The 24358-nt window shown below is 37.1% G+C and overlaps 1 protein-coding gene across 2 annotated transcripts in view; it reads left to right on the forward strand.

Annotated features, from left to right (window-relative positions):
• The window catches only part of LOC110465826 (solute carrier family 13 member 2-like), a 32634-nt gene extending 8557 nt beyond the window's left edge, over nucleotides 1–24077 (forward strand). The window contains exons 2-14 of one of the 2 annotated variants that reach the window (XM_021521932.1): nucleotides 5700–5849; nucleotides 8038–8153; nucleotides 9304–9455; nucleotides 10597–10699; nucleotides 13126–13257; nucleotides 13875–14006; nucleotides 14589–14672; nucleotides 15809–15919; nucleotides 16644–16747; nucleotides 17764–17888; nucleotides 19185–19346; nucleotides 20392–20529; nucleotides 21203–24077. In XM_021521932.1, the coding sequence (XP_021377607.1) occupies nucleotides 5700–5849; nucleotides 8038–8153; nucleotides 9304–9455; nucleotides 10597–10699; nucleotides 13126–13257; nucleotides 13875–14006; nucleotides 14589–14672; nucleotides 15809–15919; nucleotides 16644–16747; nucleotides 17764–17888; nucleotides 19185–19346; nucleotides 20392–20529; nucleotides 21203–21415 (1722 nt within the window). In that variant the 3' untranslated portion in view covers nucleotides 21416–24077. The remainder of the gene's footprint in view (nucleotides 1–5699; nucleotides 5850–8037; nucleotides 8154–9303; nucleotides 9456–10596; nucleotides 10700–13125; nucleotides 13258–13874; nucleotides 14007–14588; nucleotides 14673–15808; nucleotides 15920–16643; nucleotides 16748–17763; nucleotides 17889–19184; nucleotides 19347–20391; nucleotides 20530–21202) is intronic. The other variant, XM_021521933.1, reaches the window with a different exon arrangement.
• The last annotated feature ends 281 nt before the right edge of the window (nucleotides 24078–24358 follow it).

Here is a 24358-nt window from a genome sequence, read left to right on the forward strand (position 1 = left end):
TGATAGCAATGTGACTTATAGGACCATAATAACATTTGCTAAAACAAAGTGATCACGTCTTTGCTTTGCTGAGTTACCGTCCTTGTTTAATCAGCAAGGGTCCCTCTGTAATCGTTTTAATGTATTACGTCATCAAAGGTAGGCAACACATAATCACGGGTCTTGTTTCAGTTGGAAGGAGAGGAGGGGGGGGGGGGGGGGGGCTAATTGCGTGTGGTGGTTTAATAAATTGAAGTGACGCGCTGTATAACCAATATTTAGATTATATAGTAGCTGACCTGTATATAGTTGACCAGCTTCCCACGGCCAGCTGGAATTCTGACCAGGGGTCACCGCGATACCAAACTGTGCGTCAGTGCGTATGTAGTGAAGTTATGTATGCGGTCAGTGTTTGGTCTAAGCAATTTGAACATATGTTGACATGACGAACTGTGTGTGATAACAGTGTTACATTAGTTACAGCTGGGTTGTCGTTGATTAACAGTTGAATGAACTTTTGATAACGTCTAAACGATCGATCGTTAATGTTTAGTAAATGGAATTCGCTAGTACGCATACAAAATATAATATCAGCAACTATCAAATACATTTAAAATCATTATTTATTGTTCTATTTGATGATATTTTGATATTTGCATATAGAATGAACAAAAACGGTAACATGGCGCATTTAATATTACATTGTATAATACACTGAAGCATGAAAGGAAAATTTAACAATGCATGTAATTAAATAGATAAATAAAAGGCTTCGGCCATGTAATTTATCAAGTGATCCCTTTTGATATACGATTTATTGTGATATCTCTAAATTAGAAATCATGTAAAGAGTAATTTCTCTTTGTCTTTTATACTATCAAAATATATGTAACAGTGCCGTCCTACTGCCAGGTTTATTAATAAGGAGCCGAATTGATATAAGTACTTATGTACTTGTTTTCGAATCCTCTTTGTTGATTTTGTATTATTTTGTCACTGCCATATATTGAATAAAATACTGTTTAAACTACTGTGTCTATTTTTAGTTTATGTTAATAAACCCAGATAAACATTGTAACAATAAAACTGATGACATTATACACAAGAACACTCGAAACTCAAAAAATCTTTTTCAGCATGAATATAGCTTCGATACATAATTTATAAAAGGAAAATTATACCATACTGAAAGTTTATGGAAAACATTGTATAGATGATGAAATTAACAAAAAGTATTTAATAAAGGAGTGCTGAGATTATAAAAAAGAAGTGTGCTTAAGTTATATCCAAAAGGGGGTGAGGTAAATAAGCAATAATTATTCTTTCAAATCTATTAATAACAGATAAGCAATTTTATTTTATTTTAATTCCTCAATTCGTAAAATGTTTACACAAACCGCTTCGCGGATTTTTATGGAGTGCTGTCGAAAACGTGTTGTGCTGGTTGACGAACTCTATATACATTTATATGTTTTATCTAAAAGTAAATATAACGAGCTGTATGAACGCTTCTGGCGTATTTACAAATGTGAATTTCTGATAACAGTTATCACCACGCTTACTGGACTGTGTTTGTCAATCTGAAATGTACATGGGGGTTTGATTTGGCTGGATACGGTTGTGGTGTTCCAATTAAAAGGTTAAGTAGGTGACACATGAAAAGAGTCAGAACATTTGATATCGCTGACATATGTACAGAAACGACCTTGATAAGAAAGTGAAACGAATTCCTTTTCCTTTCGGTTAATATGTACACCGTCTGATATTGTTTACTTTCTGGAAACCACTGCAGATGTATATCTTAACGAAACGTTCTAGATATATATATATATCGTTTCATTTTAACAAGGAAATATAAGGTTTTATGTTGAAAATAATTGATGCGTTTTTTCGTACAAAAATGCCACTTTTATGCTATTTTCACATTCAAAGAGCAGATTTATCTGTACAAAACAAGCATGCGTCTTTACCGACTGTGATGTCAACGACATCCTGATGACGTCACAGTACGAAAAACAATGATTTAACGGTAGCCACTGTCTTTATATAGCAAAACATAGCAGACAAGATATGCTTTGTTTCTTGATGAAAATAACTCACTGATTGATAAATATTTCACCCCTGCTGTGAACTATGATTGTAGTAAAACTAGCAGTTCACCCAACTCGTGAAATCAAGCTGTTCTTAATCAAGAAACAAGGGATATTCTATTTAATTAACAGGTCACTTTCACTTTAGAACGGCTACATATTTTGCAATTCTGCTACATGTACATTAAAAACGGGAGGTTTCTTCCAAAATACGGATGTAAATATGCTGAAACACATTGTTTATCGTTTCGTATCTCATATTAGGCCGGAATTTTAGGACACAAACTCATGTGCTTCAAGATCTAGTTCATAAATAAAATGCCAACTTTTATACAGGTTATATATCAATTTCAGGATCCCTGTCCCACAGCATTGTAGTTTTCCGTATGAAGTAACCTCCCCTTAGTTTCGTTTTAGATGTAACCAGAGAGGTATACATTACAAACGTAATATATATATTTACGTCTCTGATGTAACACTATCAAAGCTAAGTTTGACCAGATATCTGAGTCGGTTAGAGTGATAGTTCGAACCCTGGTGTAGCCCGCTGAATTTTTACACTCCGATGGTGTAGCCCGAGGAGTTTTTACACTCAGATGGTGTAGCCCGCTGGATTTTAACACTCAGATGGTGAAGCCCGCTGAATTTATACACTCAGATGGTGAAGCCCGCTGAATTGATACACTCAAATGGTGAAGCCCGCTGAATTTATACACTCAGATGGTGTAGCCCGCTGAATTTTTACACTCAGATGGTGTAGCCCGCTGGATTTTGACACTCCGATTCTCTAGCCCGCTGACTTTATACACTCAAATGGTGTAGCCCGCTGAATTTTTACACTCAGATGGTCTAGCCCGCTGAGGTTTTACACTCAAATGGTGTTGCCCGCTAAAATTTAACATTCAGATGGTGTAGGCCGCTGAATTTTTACACTCAGATGGTGTAGCCCGCTGAATTTATACACACAGATGGACGAGCCCGCTGGATTTTTACATTCAGATAGTGTAACCTGCTGGATTTATTCACTCGGATGGTGTAGCCCGCTGAATTTTTACATTGAGATGGTGTAGCCCGCTGAATTTTTACATTCAGATGGTGTAGCCCGCTGATTTTTTTTTACACTCAGATGGTGTAGCCCGCTGAATTTTTACACTCATATGGTGTAACCCGCTGATTTTTTTACACTCAGATGGTTTAGCCCGCTGAATTTTTTTACACTCAGATGGTGTAGCCCGCTGAATTTTTACACTCAGATGGTGTAACCCGCTGATTTTTTTTTACACTCAGATGGTTTAGCCCGCTGAATTTTTTACACTCAGATGGTGTAGCCCGCTGAATTTTTACACTCAGATGGTTTAGCCCGCTGAATTTTTTTACACTCAGATGGTGTAGCCCGCTGAAATTTTTACACTCAGATTGTCTAGTCTGCTGAATTTTTACACTTAGATGGTGTAGACCGCTGAATTTTTACACTCAGATGGTTCAGCCCGCTGAATTTTTACACTCAGATGGTGTAGCCCGCTGAATTTTTACACTCAGATGGTCTAGCCCGCTGAATGTTTACACTCAGATGGTGTAGTCCGAGGTAGTGGTACGGGGGTCCTAAATGCAATCTTAAAGTGCTGCTATCGATATCACAAATCTGCTGGCTATTTATTTATATTTTTATAGGATTTTATAGACAAGGGGGATTTATTACGGGACGAAAGTTTCCTGATATACCGTAAATGTATATTTAGAGGTGACCGTTGAAATTTGAAGATACTGTTATTGGTAATATTCGCGGTGGATTTGTTTTCGCTGTATTCACGGTCATCAACGATAGCGAAACTAAAAACCAATCGAATGGTGATACCATTAATTCTAATATCTGTGGATATATATCTAAAGACGCAGAGGGAAAAATGTATTTGTTTATCCGTTTACTGCCGAGTAAAGAAGACCCAACAACAATTCAACATCGCATTTCATTTTATTTGTATAACACACTTGCAAAGTAAATCCCATCAACGAAATGCAAAATAACTTTCGTCAGCGTTATATTTTAATTTATATTTGCAAACTATAGTTATGATCCGAACAACAGCGAAATAATAGCCCCGCAAATGTTTTACAAGTACACCTGTAAGAATATGTAACACAAAGATTCGACAGGTACGTGATCAAGGTCATGAACGATGTCTCTTCAGGTGTAAACAAATTAATATTCAAATAAACAGCCATTCGCCGATACGATCTATCACGTTGGCAGCACCCACATACATGTACATTTAAATTACCTTTAGCACTTTTACACGAGTTACAAGGTGTACCAACTATACCTGTATAGGTTTATCGCATGGAAGATTTTTTCTCCCCTTAGTACAATTTTTCTCCCTTAAATACAAATATTTTACGTGTCTGGACTTCAGATGAAAAAGTACGGCAGCCTATTAGCGATATGATTTTACCTATATCAAAGCTTCGGAATGAAAAAGATTTATCGAGAATCCAAATCCAAAATATCTTGAATTTGGAATGAGATTAGCCGGTTCAGTATGAGTGCTTCTCAAAGGAAACAGTTGTTTCCGAAATCTCGCAAAATATGTTTTCAATTACTGTTTGAGTTCAAAAAAAAATTTGTATTCATTTTCTTATATTTACCTTTCTACTGCAATTCATCTATAAGTATTGCCAGAAGAAAAAGCGTTCATAAAAAAGCTTTGAACGCAAATTGATCAGCGTCATTTTGAAGCTTCTCCTTCCGCCTCAAATAAAAAGAGACAACTGTTAGGAGCAAAACTTTTGGTGACGTTAGGCTGTTCCAGGACTTGTTTGCACTGGCGACACGGACGCTTTGATATCGAAAATATAAGGAAACATACATACTAGGATTTATGTGATTTGTATTTGACCGATTTAGTTCATGCCGGCAAGGAATTAGAAAAAAAGCCATTCAATCCTTATGTAAAGATCCGTTTTCTGATACCATACATCTTCCCATTCCTGCTTCTTTTCTGGTCAGATCAGGAATACGGTACATGTTGGTTGTGGATGTAACCTATGTTTAACGACAATGTGTTGGAATACTTTAAAACATGTAGGCACCAGGGTTCATATTCCGGAAACCGGTCTCATGCTTAAGCATGAATTGTGTGCTCAAGCCAAATTTCTGTTAACATTTAAACTCATGTAACATGGTCAAAAAGTCAGATTCAGACATTAGCAATAGCATTTGGCTGTTAGTTTCTCCCAAATTCTTCCAAGTCACTGACAAAATACATATTTCAAGGAGTTTATCTTGAGACCAAAACATTGGCGTTGAGCACGTCATTCAAATTTTAGCATGATAACTTAATTTCTGGCCCTCCATACCCTTTCATCATCATCATCATCATCATCATCAACAACAACTACGATGGCACACCCCTTTTTTGGCCACTGCGTATCAAAGATGGTCGGCTCTGGCTTTGATTTGTCGAAATTATCATGTAGCATTTTATGTCAGAGCGAACGGTACATTGACTTCAATTAGCATTATTTTGACTGCGGGTGTCGTTTTGGGGACTTCGATTACGGCTGCCGTCTCTATTGGAACTTGTATGTACTGCTTAGTTAATCGTCATTAACTTCGATTTCGTTGTCTTTCAGGAGTCAAAATGTGCCTACGTCATGGTTTCCATGGCGATCCTATGGTTTACAGAGGCGTTACCTATCACTGCCACAGCCATGATGCCGATGTTTCTCCTGCCCTTACTGGCTGTCCAGCCCGGAAAGGTGGTCTGTGGAAACTACTTCAATGTGAGTACGACACGATAAAGTTGTTTATTGTTAACACCACATAGTGCTGGTAGTCATGGGAAGTTGTGCAATATGTGTTTGATCTGACAAGGAGGCATATGGTATTTCATCAATATGACGCCATTATCCTTCATCCAGCGTGCTGCCAGCGTGAGTTTTGTACGAGATTCAATGGGTAATTTGGTTTGTTTGTATTTTGCGTCTTATCAATAGCTAAGGTCATGTAAACACGTGACAGGTTTTGCTTATGGAGAATCCAGAGTTTCCAGAGAAAATCTACCGACCTGCGGACAGTACCTTGCGACTTCCAGATGTAGGAATTTAACCCGCGACCCAGTGGTGGAGGGCTAGTGATTGATATAGATCGAAGACGGTCAGACGCCTTGACCACTCGTCCACTGCGGCTCTCATTAAGCGAACGTTTATTCTTACTAGAATACAAGTTAGCATAGACACCAGGAAGTTAATAATATCATTGTCCGTCAACGTTTCCTTTAAAACGCTATTAGCCCTGAACGGCACAGTATATTTTGATTACATTTAGCCTGGTCAAGGGCATTCAGTTTTGTATAAACGGTTGATGTGGCCCCGTGGGGCAACGGAGCGTGGCCCAATAGAGGAAGAAGAGGTAACACCTTTAAAATCCGTCGTCTACCGTAGGGATAAAGGGATTTTATCCTTATTCAGTCTGGAGCATCCTTGGGCCAAGGGCATTCAATTTTGTATAAACAATTGGCGTGCCCCCCCCCCCTCCCTGGGAGCAGAGGGGCGGGCCCCATAGGGGAAATAGAGGTTAACCTTTAAGATCCTTCCCCTACCATACGATTAAGGGAATTTATCCTAATTTGGTCTTGATTGTCTTTGAGCAAGAAGATTCTACTGTTTGTTTAATAACGATAGGTGTGTGAAACATCTTGGTGCAGTGTTGCGGAACGCAATATGGAGGGTGTGGCCCCCTTCGGAACAGTGGGGCGGGACTCAAAATGGGGATTTGAGATTTAAATTTTTAAATCCTTTTTCTTCTTTGCCATAAGTGGGGTTTTATCCAAATTTGGCCTGAAGCATCCTTGAGTAAAGGGGACTCAATGGTTTAACCAGAGGTTGTGGTCCCCTTGGGGCAGAGTAATGGGGTCCAATAGGGGAAATCAGTTACATAATGAAAATCCTTCTCCTTCAGTTTGATTGGAGAAGTTGTAACCAAATGTATCGTTCAGTAAAGGGGATTCAATTTTTTTGAGCGGGGTCCAATAGGGGAACTTAATCGTGGTAGATCCTTCCATGTACCATTGAAGGTATTTTGAGCAAATTATGCCCAGAGCATTTTTGACAAAGGCAAGTCAATTTTGTATAAACAGAGGGTGTGGCTTGGGGAGTGGGGGATTGGGTCATAGGATAAATTGTGGTTAATACCTATACTTCTCCTTTAGTATGATTGGAGTTATTTTCACCAAATTTGGTCCCGAGCATAACTTCGCAAGGGGGACTCAATATTTTTTAACAGAGAATCTAGTACCCATTGGAGCAAATGGGGAAGGGTCTAGTAGCGGAAACATAGTTAAAAATGACAGAAGGCGGGCCCACTTGAGATAATTGTTTGAAATCCTCCCCAATTCACGGTGGCAGAAAGATGGGACCTTATGATGGAAGGATGATGCCAAACGTAAGAACAAGTATTTGGAAATAGTTGCAGTATGACATGTTACAAGAATAATTTTCCATGGTTGCCTTATTATCCAGGTGAGTGATACAGGCCATCTGGACCTTTTGTTGACATATTGATTAACAAACCAATGTCCTTTGACAGTTCTATAAGTTCAGATGAAGTTTTGATGACGTTTGTGATTTGAAATGTCTCATTTAAGATGAAATATGCTCCACTAGTTATTCTAAATCTTCGCACAAAAGAGAGATCGCTCTTCCATATAGAAAGACAGACGGAAAATGAACAATGCGATTATGGCAACTGAAAACTTGAAATCAACATCCATTTAGAAAATTTTTACGTGACAATCTGGCGACCGTGCAAAAATAATGTCTACCATGTAGTATAATATATTTTAGATAAATGCACCGATTTGGTATAAATAAATTGGAAAATAGCTAAAAAAATATTTAATTTCAGTATAGATAGAACAAAAGCAGTGCATACTCTAATATATTGAAATTATTATTAATTATACTTTACCAGGACACCAGTATGCTGTTTCTAGGGGGACTGATAGTGGGCGTTGCTATGGAGGAGGTCAACCTTCACAGACGTATAGCCATGGGAATCACTATTCTTTTGGGCTCAAGTCCAAACACGTGAGTGAGACATATCGAAATCCATACTGCTGCTCATCCTCGATATTACCATCCTCGATACCCAGGGGTAACGCTCACTTTCGCTCTCTGCACCCCCGGAATATGTCATAGCAAAATTGTAGGCTCAGTGTGCACCACCTTATTAATGAGACAAGAAGACTAGTTCACGCCTGTGAATCTCTCAGTCGTGTAACGGTAACTGAAGACTTTGAAGTCGAGTGTCGCTCCTTCGCTATCTTCAAAGGACAGAGATCAGCCTGGCGATTGGTCAGGTTTTTTTTACCCGAGACCAATCAAACAGCTATCTTCGTGCCTTTGATTTTGCTATGACATATTCCAGGGGTGTAGAGAGCGAAGGTGAGCGTTACCCCTAAAACATCGAGGATGCGATACACTCACTTACGCTCTCTGCACCACTAGAATGTATCATAGTAAAATTAAAGGCACGCGGCTAGTAATTTAATTGGTTTCGGGTGATAAAAACTGACCAATCACTAGGCTTATCTCTGTCATTTAAAGATTATATAAGAGCGACATCCGACTTCAAAACCAGACGACTTCAAAGACAATCAATGCAACCGTTAGGCGATCGTGAGATTCTTTTGATATTGTTCATAGAATCGATGTAGTCTTCCTGCGTTATCCACAAGGTGGCGCAAACTGGGCCTTCGATTTTGTCATGACATATTCCAGGGGTGAAGATAACGTAAGTGAGCGTTACCATTGGAGAATAGAGGATGATTGCTGCTACATTTTAGGACATATGTGTTTCCCATTAGTTTAAATAAGTTTTGTTGCAAATAAAAGACAAATGGATTGGAAAAAAAGTTATTACAATTTACTAACTTCCTTTCCGTAACAAACAAATGTAATGTATATACAATATATGTATTTCCTAACCTATTAACATACATGTAACACATATCGTTCTTTCCCTCTGTATTAAATGTTATTTTGATCTTGCCCACAGTCTTCAACATACATATAACCGCTCCCTCTAATTGTATGCTTGATTTAATACTCCATGCAAGATTCCTGTTCTTTCCCGACGATTTGATGCCGAGACCTTTGATTTCCAAATGATTTATACAGTATCTTAAAGAATGTATTCCCTCTTGGTCGAAATAAGTTACGTATCTTTTCCCGCCAGAATGATGCTGGGTCTGATGCTCCCTACGTGGTTCCTGTCCATGTGGATCAGTAACACAGCAGCTACGTCCATGATGCTTCCCATCCTGATAGCTGTCTCCGAGCAGACGACGAAGTTTGGGGGCGACAGTGAAGGTGACGGAGCAAATACATGTATGTGAGCGTATAACTGGTGGTCGGTTGGGAAGTGATGATCACAATGCTAACTTTGTACGAGGGTCATTCCATAAAGTATGTCACTATGGACAGGAAAACCACAAGTATTCTGTAAATAGTTGAAACCTTCTGTTACATTTCTTTGAAGTATCACCCACCCTTAACAGAAACGCACTTTCGCAGTCGCGTGACGTAGAAGCAGGCGGTAGTCTCCCTTGGTATACTGGGCACTACTAGATTATGTTATAATTGAAACAGGGAGAAGTCGCTTCGGCAACAATACCTTTAATCATAATAAAAATAACATGTGATGATTATGTCTATTCTGCTACATAGTAAGGTAAGTGTTTACCTTCCTGTTTACTCCATTTAAGGCAATGTGACACTGATCAATCTTTTTTTTAAATCATGCTGTTCTTTTGCGTGATACCTCCTTTGCATGTCCCCTATGATCAGTACACAGCCGATTTCCCTGTTCTTGCAGTCAAAGAGTGGTTTATATGGGTACGATTAGATATGCACATGCACGCGTGCTTCCTCACTCCTCCATGCCAATTTGTTCAAGAAAGGAACCACTGTCTTGTTTATATTTGAAATTAGGGGGAGGCTTTTTGAAGAGCGTTGCCCGTGCATGATTTGTTGGAAAATATTACATGAACCAACATGCTTTTTTTATGTCCAGTCTTGCATTTATGTATTAAAACTATGCAAAAACAAATACAAAAACAATGATCACCATCCCCAACACAAAACAAAAGCAACAATATGTGGTGGAATTGCGTTGAATCTTCATTTCTTATCTCCCCTGAATGGCTATAGCTGAAATCAATTTAGTATTTTGTGTAATTACTCTGTGAAATAGGACCTTTTTCAGATTTGTTTTATATTCGTGATTTAGGGGATGCTTTTTTAATATTGAAAATAATTATCTTTAGATTAATGTTAAAGGAATGTTTAATCTCGTGAATGTTTCTATTTTCGAATAAATGAAGTGGTTATAAGAACCCATTATGTAGGGAATAAACCTTGATATATAAATTCTAGAATTATACTTGGGCGAATTAGCGTCAAAGTTACTCTCTCGCGATGATATGGTAATTTACAGTATTCCTCTAAAAAAAATCATGTATTTTTTCAGTCAAATCAAATGGTACCACTGATGTTCAAGATATTCAATTAACAGAAGTAGAACATGGAAATTCAAAAGTGGAACCCCCTCTGCAGTACAAAGGCGAGAAAAGGTAGGGGCGAGCAGGTGACCCTTGCAGTATACCTCTCTTACAATGTATAATTAATATTGTAATCCATTTCCGCAATTTCCACATCTCGTTTTGTTCAGCTTGCAGAGAAGTTCCTGCTAAACACGATTTAATTTGTTCTCTACCTGCAACCGAACAAAATAAGAGGAATCTTCTTCGGTAACAAAGATCGGAGAAGTGAACGTTTGAATACAGTTTTCTTGTTGTCGGTTTAAATAGATGGGGGTCAACATTCGGCCGCCAATTCCATTTCTTTTATTATTTCTCAATGTATATAGAAACATAAAAATGAACAATAATTGCATATAGGAGTATTCATTATTACTACTGATAACTGTAGTGGACCTCCTTGCATGGTTGAGTGACGGGGGTATCCCAACAAAATGACAAAAAAATGTCACAGTCTTATATAATTTCGAAAATTAATTTTGATTGTGTATAGTGATTAAATTTACTGTTATTTTTATGCTTAATATGCCATTTTGAAGTGTATGTGCTAATTTTCACAAAATTTAAAATATATCACCATTGTGAACTTGCCTATATATACATGTAGGTACAATGGTAGTCTATAATGCATTGTTCTTCTAAAACTTTCCATATATACATTGTATATTCTGTCTACAGAATCTTTTTCTTTTCTTTTTTTTTTCGTAATATCAAAACCGGTTATATATGTTTTAGCATGTTAAACATGACCAATGCACAAATCATATTTTTTTTTATTACCTATGTTAAATATGGTAAATACCGATATATTCAATGTTTTTTGTGTCATACTAATACACTTATATTATGCATGTTTTGAAGTTATGTGCAGCAGTTTTAACTCACATACTGTATATGTATTCTGCAAATGTAATCGTTTCTCTGGAGAACTACTTGAAAATTGTGTTATAAACAAATATATGCAGGTATAAAAACAACAACATTATCTACTAATGAAATACTTGATTATTATTTCATTCTGTCTTTTGTCCATTCATAAAACTAAATAAGAAGGAATATCCCATCATTTCATATCTTTAACTATAATCAAATAAAGCAAGGAAAGATATCCTTGTCTGACTCCTCAAACAAAAAATATTTTATGATGTCCTAATGTTGAAAGATAGTATTGGTAGCCAACTTTAAAGCAAGTGTGAAAAAAACTTGTTTTAGAACTATGCAAAATAACATGTTCAAAATTGGAATTCTCTTTTTATAGTTAATAAATTTCGCATACTTTTCTGTTTAAATATTCAATGAAAATAAAATTCAATAAAAAAAATCTTTTTTGAAATAGTATAATATTCGGTAGGAAAATAATAGTTGGAATATATTGCACACGAGGATGATATATAGAGAATAATACATGCCTTTTTCCATATCACACCCAGTATCAACCCGAGACTGCAATATCAGCCCTCGGGCCTTCGGCCCTTGGGCTGATATTGGTCGCGGGTTGATACTGGGTGTGATATGGAAAAAGGCGTGTTTTATTCTGTTTATTACATGCTTGCTAATAAAAACTTATATCTTATGATTTTTTTTTATTTTTGAAATATTGAAAAACGAGTTTTTTTCCAAAAGGGGTGTGATATGGGTTTTGCGGGCTGATACGGGTTTTGGGGTGTGATACGGCGGGGGCTGATACGGGTTTTGGGGTGTAATACGGCGAGGGCTGATATGGGTTAGAGCAATTGTGTCGTATCGCATATACAAAAAACCCGTATTTATTAGTAGGTATGTAATAAACTGTTATAGTAACTGTGTTATTATAATGCTCTGGGAGGAATTGTATTATCGTACCTCAACTATGCTGAAATGTTAAGGATCCAAGAATCACTACTTAAACCTGCAACTATGTATTAGAAACTGATCTTTTAAGCATGAATAAACAGTAGCAATGACGAATCATTTCCGAAACCAAATCTATGCATTTCAGGACGTTTATGAATTTTCCGAGTAGATATACTTCCGCGCAATAAACTCGTGTTTTCTGATATTTGGTAGAGATCGATACAAAGAATTTATAAACTTTGATATTTTTTTGCAAATACCGGGAACTTTTCAGTTCGCCATGACGAGGGGATTACCAAAAAAAAAATTAGTTCCGGCTAGTAGGTAAATATAACATTCCGTATTGCTTGTATTACTATAACAACATTCAACAGGTATGTGATAAATATGCATTACTCTTTAACCAATTGAGCTTTCCTGCTCAACAGAGTGCCTGGCCCTTTTGCGCTTCAACGAAACGAAACTAAGGTCAGATTGCTGTATATAACGAAAAAATTACACTCTCTAGTGTTTCAGAGCCTGCGACAGGGCAGGCATCCTTAAACAAATGTTTGATATTATGGGATGTTTATGTCATGCAAACATGTATATTTATATTATGGTGTTTTTATGATTTTTCCCCACAGCAAACCCAGTAAAGGAAGTGTGCTTCTGAATAAAGGATTTACTCTGAGCGTGGCATACGCAGCGAACGTCGGGGGAATCACAACGCTTACTGGCACGCCTCCCAACCTCGTTCTTCAGGGACAGGCTGACAAGTAAGTAAAGTTCGCTTAGTGTACATGGCGACAGGCATTTCTCCCAGATTGGACAGTGATATCTACACTTCCGGTCAGGTAAAGATATCTCTGTCTTTCCTTAGGGAATCCCCTGTCAGACAAGTTGCATTACGTCACGAGAGGAAACCGGAAGACCCGGAAAAATCCACCTGGTCGGGCAGGTGACTCCATACTTTTTCCGGATCGATCAGAGAATCTGGCCGCTTTGATGGAAGCTGAGTCAACTATCTACTGTGCCACCCAACCAGTCTGTCTTATTTTAATTAGACAGACTTTGAACAACAAAACAATTCAAGTATAACTTTATTTAATTATTTGATTAATTATTTGTCAGTACTGGTTTTGCTATATAATATTATAGTGTATGTCGGGTGTTAGGGGGCGAGGTGGATAGTGTACGTGGGTTTTCTCCGGGTACTCCGGTTTCCTCCCACATTGAGATTCCTCCCACATTGAGACCCCTGCGCGCTTACATCCGGACCAACAAGAGAGATACATGTAAATATAAGTTAGATTAACTGTATGTGAAGAAAGTTTATATTTTTTAAGGGTGTGTGTCCTCTAAACAGTTAACATCCTTACCTCTTTTTTTGTAGACGTTACCAAGACTACGGAGCTGTCGACTCCGGAATAACGTACGCCAACTGGATGGCGTTCGCTTTCCCTATGTCACTCATCATGTTGTTCCTTACATGGTTCTGGCTCCAGATCGTTTTCATTAGGTGTTGGTACGTACATGTCCAATAGCTATAGCTGAAAGTTGACATTTCACACACAGGGACCTGGGAACTTGTTGCAGCTATATTTGGACTTATACTGTTCAAATATGTTCAGAGTAATTGTATACGTTTAAGTGGATTAGAACAGTTTTCGATAAAAAAAATACTACCACCAATGTGTTTTTTTTTTTTTACCAAAAGTTGATCTAAACCCCTAAACGTATCGCTGTAACAAATTATCATGTCCCTATGATTTCACACTGCTAATATGATCACCGAATCAGTTATATTGTTTAAGTTTAAGTTACACATCCTTTATCGATCATTATGAAGCATAATTAACTAAAATCATAGACAGTGAAAATATTATTTTTGTTGATGCTCCGGTTATTTGACCCCAATTAACGCCGACGTAATCAACATTATTTTTGTCACCCTTGTGAAATTCTAGCCGCTTCCTACCCACTCGGTTAGAGAGAATATCTCTGTAGCTCATTAGGTAGAGCGTCAGACTAGTAAACCAGAGGTCTCGGGTTCGACTCCTAGCGGAGGCATCGATTCAAATAATGACCTTTGTTACATTTATTTAAGGTGCTGTAAGGCGGCTGATAAGAATAGACAAGCAGAGCTGAAGGCCGTGGTTCGCCGGGAGTACAATAAACTTGGACATATTAAGTATGGTCATTTTTTTTTAAATTGATTAATTTCTAGGAAACGATATCATATTGATAGTATGCGTATTTATACCATTAGCGCTGTTCAAGATTCTTCTATCGTCTGAAATAATGATTTAGACTAATTAGTCGTCGTAAAACCCTTTTTAATTAAGATGGCATTCATAACACCTATGAATGATATGAACCCATTGTGGTCGTCTTTAAGTTATTTGTTATTTAAGCATTAAACAGCATTCTGGTCCGTGTTATAGGACTATAACACGCAACAAAATGCTGTTTTATGTATGTATTTACTTTTTTTTTTAAATTTTCATTTCTAAGTTCACAACGTTAACACATGTTTAAATTCGAATTTCGCGGTGTTTGTTCAAGAGGTGGAACAGCCCATGGAATTGCTCACAGAACGTTGTCGCGTGACTTTTCCTGTAAACAAACATAGCTCGTGGAAATAACACAGAAAGATCGATGCTATTTCAATAATTTAATCAATCAATATATTCAATCCAGATTTTATTATTGTCTTACATAAAACGGTGAATATTATTTAATCATAGTGAGTTTTTTTGCTTATCCGCTTGCTAGTAGTTATTTAGACCCGTGGAGATATCACTACGCCTGTGTTATGGTCTCATAACACGGAACTGGCATTGGTAGTGTTATAAAGTGGCAATGTAGAGCAAATGTAAATATAATATCATAACTGTAACTGTAACTGATGACTTTCTAGCTATGATATCTGAACGTTGTGGGAGAAAGGGTTTCCAAACTCTGTTAACTTCATGTCCTTAAACAGTTTGAGAATGATCTAAATCGAGTTAGATAAACATGATTAACAACAACAACTCGTAAAGAACCTATATGTATCTTAACCTGACAAATAGGGGTGACCTACATGTAGAAGTGATATTGGCTATATTATAAATATTACATTTATAATAGCGCTTTCAACTTTCGTTTAGATTTCAGACGTTTTATAGGCTTAATATCTTGACCTGGATGAACCTTACAGAGCCTGCCATAATGGTTTAGCGATTCTAAAAAATCAGAAAAAAATGATACTCATCACACATTTTGAGATATCTAATGAAATATTTGTTTGTAATTATGTAACAATTTGTTGTTGCCGGTGTACAGGTTCGGCGAGATCATGGTCCTAGTAATGTTTATAATACTCGCTCTACTGTGGTTATTCCGTGATCTACCAGACATCGGAGGCTGGGGAGATGTTTTCCTTGATGCAGCCGGGTACGTGGTACATAGTCACTATTTATCAATTACGATGAATAAGTAGTTATATAGACCTGAGTCAGTGATATTGACCTGGACATCACCTCGTCTCGGTTAATATCGATTTATCAGGTCCATAAGTTATTATATAAGTCAGTTATCTATGGTCGTCTCGTCTCGGTTATTATCACTTTTTCAGGTCCAAAAGTTATAAGTTATTATATAATTCAGTTATCTAAAGAAAAGTAATTAGATTATTGAAAACGGGTACTGTTTAGAAATTGTGTATATAAAAAATGTTCTTAGAGGGAGACGCATGGAAAACGTATAAATGGATACGATAAAGATTCAAATAATTGAAAATGAGAACAGGAGTGCAGTTTTGGTTTTAAACTCAGGATACCAAAGACAGCACGGTTCCAAACCCATATGACATCGGTCGCCTCACATGATCATACAACGGAATACAGCAGGCTTGGTATTTTTTTGCGGACAAGGGACTAGATATGTCAAGAATCATTATATTGGTTAACATCCTCGTTACCCCAGGGGTTACGCTCACTTTCGCTCTCTGCACAGAGCGAAAGTTAGCGTAACCCCTGGGGTAACGAGTTTGATGCTTTTGTCTCATTTTCGACTCCCTTAAAATAATGCATAAATAAAGGACTATTTTAAAAATTAAATTGCATTAGTAAATGGCAACCAACATTTCTGTATACCAGGTTGTCTACATGTGTTGCAGGAAAAGTACAGTGAGAGATTCCACGGCTTCAATCCTTGTTGCAACCCTACTGTTTGTACTACCGAAAAAGTTACCAAACGTATTCTGCTGGAACGGCCCGTCAGGTACAGTTATTCATCCCCAGAAAATGTATTCATACATAGAAAAAAAACATTTTGTATATTTCTTTTTGCCAAAGAAACTACTTTAAATGTATGTACATGTAGAAGTCGTTAAAAGGGATATTTCTTATAATTAAAGGCTAAGTTTGTGTTGAACACAAACAGGGTTTGAAAACTTATCTTGCGAGCTTTCGAAAACGTCTATTTTTTTGTCAATCAAAGAATACAAATGATCGGTGTGTCGACTCAAAGGCTATTGTACAACTCCTTTCAGAGTTGAGAGTTAGCAACGGTACAGTACATGGGCACACCATTTGCAAAACTTATAGACATTAGGAACAAAATGTCATAATAACCTCTAATAGTTTCATTCCTTTATAATATAGTCTTTTTGTATGTAAAGTAAAGTTACTATTTTTTCTTTAAATCAAATCAATAGCATGTCCCCGTTTATCTAAAGGTCCTCTTTCAAATATTTGCTAGACATATTTCTCGATATAACGCGAAAACTCGGGCAATTAATGACATTATAGCGGGGTTTCACCGTATAAGACAAATGGTGGCAGTATGAAGAAGTTTCAGTTTGTTAGACAAATGCTGGCAGAATCACGGGGATTCACTTGGTTAGCCAATGATGGCAGTATAACGGGGTTTAATTTTGTTAGACAAATTATGGCAGTATAACGGGGTTTGACTTTGTTAGACAAATGATGGCAGTATAACGGGGGTTCACCGTATCAGACAAATGGTGTCAGTATGAAGAGGTTTCAGTTTGTTAGACAAATGCTGGCAGAATCACGGGGGTTCACTTTGCGAGACAAGTGATGGCAGTATATAACGGGATTTCACTTTGCGAGACAAATGATGGAAATATAACGGGGTTTCACTTTGCGAGACAAATGATGGCAGCATAATGGAGTTTTACTTGTCTAGACAACTGATGGCAGTATATAACGGGATTTTACTTTGCGAGACAAATGATGGCAGTATAACGGGGTTTCACTGCATGTTTATTTCAGACTCTGAGAAGTCAAGCAGACCAAGTTACACGCCTATCCTCACGTGGCATGTTGCCGAGAAGAAGGTCGCTTGGGGCGTTCTTGTCCTGCTCGGTGGAGGGTTTGCTTTGGCCGACGCTTGCACCGTAAGTCAAGTGAATGAACATTTGCATGATTAACGTAGAAATATATGTTTTCGTCTATTATGATATGAATTTCGCATGGAATATTATGAAAACTATTTCAACAAACCCCTATGTACGAAATAATCGAGACCAAAAAAACTATCGTTATGCTGTGCGTCTTCCGCAATAATGAAATCTCAATAAGAAAATAGAACTTGTTGAAAATCCCTTATAGAAATTTAAGGGTGCAGCAAGTTTTTTTATGTTCACCCAACTGAAAAGGTTAAGACGCACAAGTTGTATTCGATCTCATATAATGCTGAACAACGATGAGAACGCATGATAGACTGAAAATGGCGACCTGTCCGGACTAGTCAATAGCTAATTCAGCCAGCAGAGGTATCAGATATTTTGCTGGTAACGTGGTTTTCCACACAACGTGCCGTTTAAGTAGACATATATGTTGCCAGTTTCTATTGAACATTTCATAAGCAAAATTTCTTTCTTACAAATATAGATGATTTGATGCTGGTTACCTCATAAGCGATTTCAGTGATATATAATGTAACGTTTTCAAATGGTCTTTGAGTGGCTGCGTCCGCCTTTGAGGGTCTCCGTCGGTACGTTTGTGGCTTCGTTGACCTTGAGTGGTTCCATGGTCGTCATGGAATGGCTATATCGGCCCTTGATTGGCCCAATTGGCCCTTGAGTGGCTACGCCAATCCCTAAATGGCTCCGCCGGTCCTTTAGTAGCTCCGTCGGCCCTTGATTTGCTGCGCCGGCCCTTTAATGGCGGCGTAAGCCCTTAAGTAGCTCTGTCGGTCTTTGAGTGGCTGCGCCGGGCCTTTAGTAGCTCTGTCGGCCATTGACCTTTAGTAGCTCCATCGGCCCTTTAACAGCGATGCTAGCCCTTTAGTAGCTCAATCCGCCCTTTAGTGGCTGCGCCGGCCCTTTATAATTAGCTCTGTCGGCCCTTGAGCAGGCCATTGAGTCGCATCGTTGGTCCTTAAGTGGCTCCGTTGTCCCTTAGTGGTTCCGTTGGTCCTTTAGTGGCTTCGTTGTCCCTTTAGTGGCTCCGTTGGTCCTTTAGTGGATCCGTTGGCCCTTTAGTGGCTTCGTTGTCCCTTTAGTGGCTCCGTTGGTCCTTTAGTGGCTCCGTTGTCCCTTTAGTGGCTCTGTCATTGTCGTCAGATGACCATAGCTGAAGCGAGAAACCCCGCAAAAAAAATCGGTAGATATTTCTGAAATATACATGTATCAAAAAAACATCTTTTATCACGTGACCACTATATATGTATATATCTTTATATTTACCAGACTTCCGGTCTATCCCGATTGGTGGGATGTGAGCTGAGGGTGCTGAAGGGCCTGGATCCCTGGGTGATGAATATGGTTTTATGTTTTATTGTAGCAGGCGCTACCGAGATCACCAGTAACACGGCTACTGCCTCCCTCCTCATGCCCATCATGTTTGAACTGGTATGTAAAAATATTCACATGGTATTTAGTATGTAAGACAGAATATTTAGTTTCAAAAATCTTATTTGGTTCGGCTCGGTCCCAGAGAAATATACATGGGCAACACATTCAGTGCATGTCTGCATTTTCTTATTTTATTGATAGATGTAGCACCATTAGACGTCAAAACGTGTGCTTTATATTCATAGCTGATATGAATGCCATTTTAATTTACCGGCAAAATAATTCTAATAATTCATTGAAAATGTGTACATTACAAAAATATGGATACATGAAATTCAGACGATACTTGTATTGCAAATTAAGGATTGGTTCTGAAGTTAACTTCACTTTGCGTCTCAACGCTTCGTAACTTATCTTGATTCAGCAAAGACAGATAATAAAATGATATACAAAAGCAGGTCAGTATGATACATTTGACAAAGCATGCAACTAAGGCATCATTCGTAATAAAGTTGGCCCAGCCTGTTTACGTAAGTTACAAATTTATACGAAAACCATCCAACTCCGTTTGATTAAACTCGTATAGTAAATAGAAAATCAGTTGCAACTTACGCAATCTGCGGAGCGGTATTTAATTTGCTAGTGACGTTATATAGTTATCAGGTCATGATTTGGAAAAAAACACCAAATAAATGAACTGGAATTTAAAAGTTTTAAAGTATATGACGTGAAGTCCATGGAAGGTTTCTTTGTTAGTTTGAGTGGTTTTGCGTCAGTCCGCTCCACTACCGAGTTGTTCAGCTATCTAGCAGACGATCCAGGAAAGAAGCGTTTTAAAATATGTATACGTTAGTAAAGATTTCTCTACATAAGTAATCGAGTAAGTTAACAAACGAACGAGCAATTATAAAACAAAACAAAACGAAATGCTTAAACAACATATCTTTTATGACGTAGTCACGAAAATGAAACGATTTTTATGTTTTCCCCCCAACACATTGGTAACGAAGTTACAGAAACAAAGTAAACATAAAATATACGTTGTTTACTTTTATTTTTCGCAATAAAATATTGATTCTTAGGTCATGTTTTCCTATTTCAGGCAATAACTGTGGGGATACACCCTCTGTATTTGATGATGTCGGCCTGTATTGCATGTTCATTTGCCTTCATGCTTCCGGTCGCAACGCCTCCAAACGCTATTGTGTTCTCAACAGGAACTGTGAGAATACCGGATATGGTAAGGGGAAATAACTCTATATGGAAATATAATGATCCCGGATGATAAAAAAAAGTATAAACCTAGAAGTATTTGATGTTTAAAGTTGTTTGAATGCAGTAATTATTGAATTGAGTGATTATAATAAAATATATATTTTTCAAAAGTAGTTTACGTATCTTGGTGAATTGCAAATCCTCCCGAAATAAAATCAGAAAATATGAGCTTCGAAGTTAACGATCAGAAATAAATGTATTGCGTACAATATAAATCAGATCATATTATGTTCGATCAGCTACTTTCAAGTTATTGCTACTAATGTTTCTACATGTTTACAGTATTTGCTTATTCTCACGTTAACATACCAATGTTTACTCTGTCAATGTTAGTATTTTGCTAATAATGTTCATATTTACAGTAATACTGTTTACAGATTTCAAGCTAACAATGCTACTGTTTACAACTTTAATGTTGACACACTATTCATTATACATATTCCATGTTAACGATATTCCTTTGTTTACATTGCTCACAATTACTACATTCAAGACAAATACAGTGGTTTGTTTATTTTAGATTCAGATGTGTTCATTTTCCAATAAACATACATAAAATACATCAGAAAATTGGTTTATTTTAACCAGATCAATATGTAAATACAATGTTGTAATATGGAGATCATTATCTGTTATAGGCATTGGCGGGCATCGTTCTGAACATGATAGCAGTAGGAGTGCTGACGCTCGCCATCAACACATGGGGCACGGCTATATTCAAGCTGGACACTTTCCCGGAGATATTCTTAAATTCAACCAAAGCGTCGACGTGTCCTGGCGCAGCAGCGATCTCTGTTATAGATACGACCGTGTCCTTGCTTAACTCGACTTTGCCTAGTATAGCGCCATAGAAAAACAGACTTAAGAAAGGTCGATAAAGAAATGTGAATTGCGTCTATGAGACTATCACAATATTATTAAGAAGGAGGTTAGGATAGCCACGTTATTGGCAACATGGCATAGAGAGTGTGACTGGAATTGTATACTGACTGCATATAGAATCCTATTTATACGTGGTTTCCTATAGATACCAGTTTCCAAAACAAAAGCCAACCGATTTGGCAACTCGTTAGACCACTTGGGGGTATGTATATTTTCGATGTGAAATCTGTAAAATGCCAAAGTATTTCTTTTGGTAAATTTGGAGGAGAATGGCTGAAATCTCAAGTTCTTCATGACAGGTGTATCTAATGACTAGTATCCTATCGTTTTTGGGAGAAGACGTTGTTAAATTGTTATAAATTGTGCCTAATCCCTTGTCTACTTTTGGCAATAAATATGTTTAAACTAAATCCTATCGTTGGATATGCAGTCTTGATAAGCACACCAATGTTTTTTTCATATTGTTGTGTACAGCCGTCCAAATGTTTACATTTCTCCTTAGCATGTGATATTGATATCTAAAACCCGGTCGAATCGGGAGAGAAAGAACATTTCGAAAAAGACGAGTAAACACCTTATACTTCACAAAGACGTTATCATTTTAGTCGACCGAAAAACACCATGCCATTGTATTAATCCTAAAGATATGTGTTCTCATCGAGAACGTATCAGATTCAATGTTTGTTAATATTTAGTTTCAATGATAATGATGGTCAAACATGTGGATGTAAAATCGAACAAAGATGTGTCGCTAGAGTTGATTGGTTGTCTGTACACTGTAGTGACGTCATAACTTTTTTGTAATGTTCACAATCATTACGGCTGGTCATTAATTTGCACTGGAAATATGGATACTTCGGTTCACGAAAAAAAAAGCCGGTATTTTTTTCCCCCGGAACATAGAACCTCATTCCATTTTTGTTATGTTTTATTGGTATTGACTTAGGAAAATAGATGAAGTCTGGTGGATGTGTTGATTTTTGACGATTAATATTTTTTAATTGAATAAAGCTACACAATAGGAGTAGAATGGTCTACGAAGTTTAATACCTGTTTACATGTACATGGCATTGTTCAAGGGAAAGTAATCATATTTAAGACAAACGTCTTTGTTCCAGACATAATGACGGTGCTGAAAACAGATTGACGGTGTTCTAAGCAAAGACTATGTGTGTTCCAAACATACATGTATGTTGCTCAAGACAAATTGACGTTTTCAAACGAAGTGACGACCATGTTCAAGAAAATGCGTATGGTCTAGTCGGACAAAGATAATGAGTTCATGATAGTGCTAATGAAAATTGAACGTTTCAGACGAAGAAGACGATTATGATCAAGACAATTTCTGTAGTCCAGACCGACAACAAGTTCAAGGCAAGTCTCAAGACAAATTGACGTTTTCAAACGAAGTGACGAAAATGTGTTCAGGACAGAATAACCGTATTCACGACAAAATGACAGTGCTCAATTCAAAGTTACCGGGTTCAAGATAGACATCTGTGTTCAGGACAAAGTGTCTTTGATCCGGACAAAGAGTGTAAAAGACAAAGTAACCGTGCCAAAGACAATGTTTGTAACAAAGTGACAAACGTTATCATGACAAAATGCCTACGTTCTGGACAAAGTAATTGTGGTCAAGCAAATGTGACTGCTTTAAGACAGAAAAACTTATTTTGTTCAGGACAAATCAACAGTGTTCAAGAGCAAGTGATTGGTCAAAAGAATGCATTTGTGTTCAAAGACAGTCTATCAGTGTTTTCGACAAAGTTACCGTGCTCAAGCCAAAGTTTCTATGTTTAAGATTCAATAAAAAATCAAAACAAAACGTACGTTTTCATGACGAACATAATGTAATTTGAACAAAGTGATTGTTTTCCAGACAAATGGACAATGTTCAAGACAATTTGATTGCGCTCAAGATAAAGTTGTATTGTTCCTTTTTGTTTTGCAAACGTCATGCTGAATTTTTGTGATGTTAGCATGTTAGCATTGCAAATCTTATTACATTACATAGTGTAAATTTTAAATTTGATAAATATATATGAAAAATATTTTTGTTTTAATGACCAAGATTTAAATATGACAGCAGAAATATTTGTGTTACATTGCATGTGTTGAATTGATTGATCTATTGTAACACAGCTTTGTATATAATTTTTCACTGCTATTACTTTTGTCTGTTCTTTTAAAAAAATGTTATGAATCTGGTTTTTAAATGATTATATATACTAAATTCAAAAAATTATGATTGCTGTCTAATTTGTTTGAATAAGTACTTTAAATATGTGTCAAAAAAAAAAAAATATGAGAAAAGATATTGTTGAATAACTGACCTGAAATGTTCTTATGCATTACATTCGTGTACAACGACCCGGAAGTGTATTTGTGGTCTGAGGCCTGTATATTGCTGTGCATTTTGAATTTCACATTTTTGACTTTGTATCTTGTATTGTATATTAAAGACTAAGTTGTAAAAAAAGAATACAAAAATTGTTGAAAATGATATATAGAGAATAATGCATGGCTTTTCCCATATCACACCAAGTATCAACCCGACACTGCAATATCAGCCCAAGGGCCTTAGGCTGATATTGGTCGAGGGTTGATACTGGGTGTGATATGGAAAAAGGCGTGTTTTATTCTGTTTATTACATACTGACTAATAAAAACAACATGTACCATCTTATGATTTAAAAAAAAAAAAAAATGAAATATTGAAAAACGAAAAAATTCCAAAAGTAGTGTGATGCGGGTTTTGCGGGCTGATACGGGTTTTTGGGTGTGACACGGCGGGGGCTGATACGGGTTTTGGGGTGTGATACGGCGAGGGCTGATATGGGTTAGAGCAATTGTGTCGTATCGCATATACAAAAAAAAACGTATTTATTAGTAAGTATGTAATAAAAACCAAT

Source organism: Mizuhopecten yessoensis, unplaced genomic scaffold (genome assembly GCF_002113885.1).
Source record: "Mizuhopecten yessoensis strain PY_sf001 unplaced genomic scaffold, ASM211388v2 scaffold11101, whole genome shotgun sequence".
NCBI lineage: Eukaryota > Metazoa > Mollusca > Bivalvia > Pectinida > Pectinidae > Mizuhopecten > Mizuhopecten yessoensis.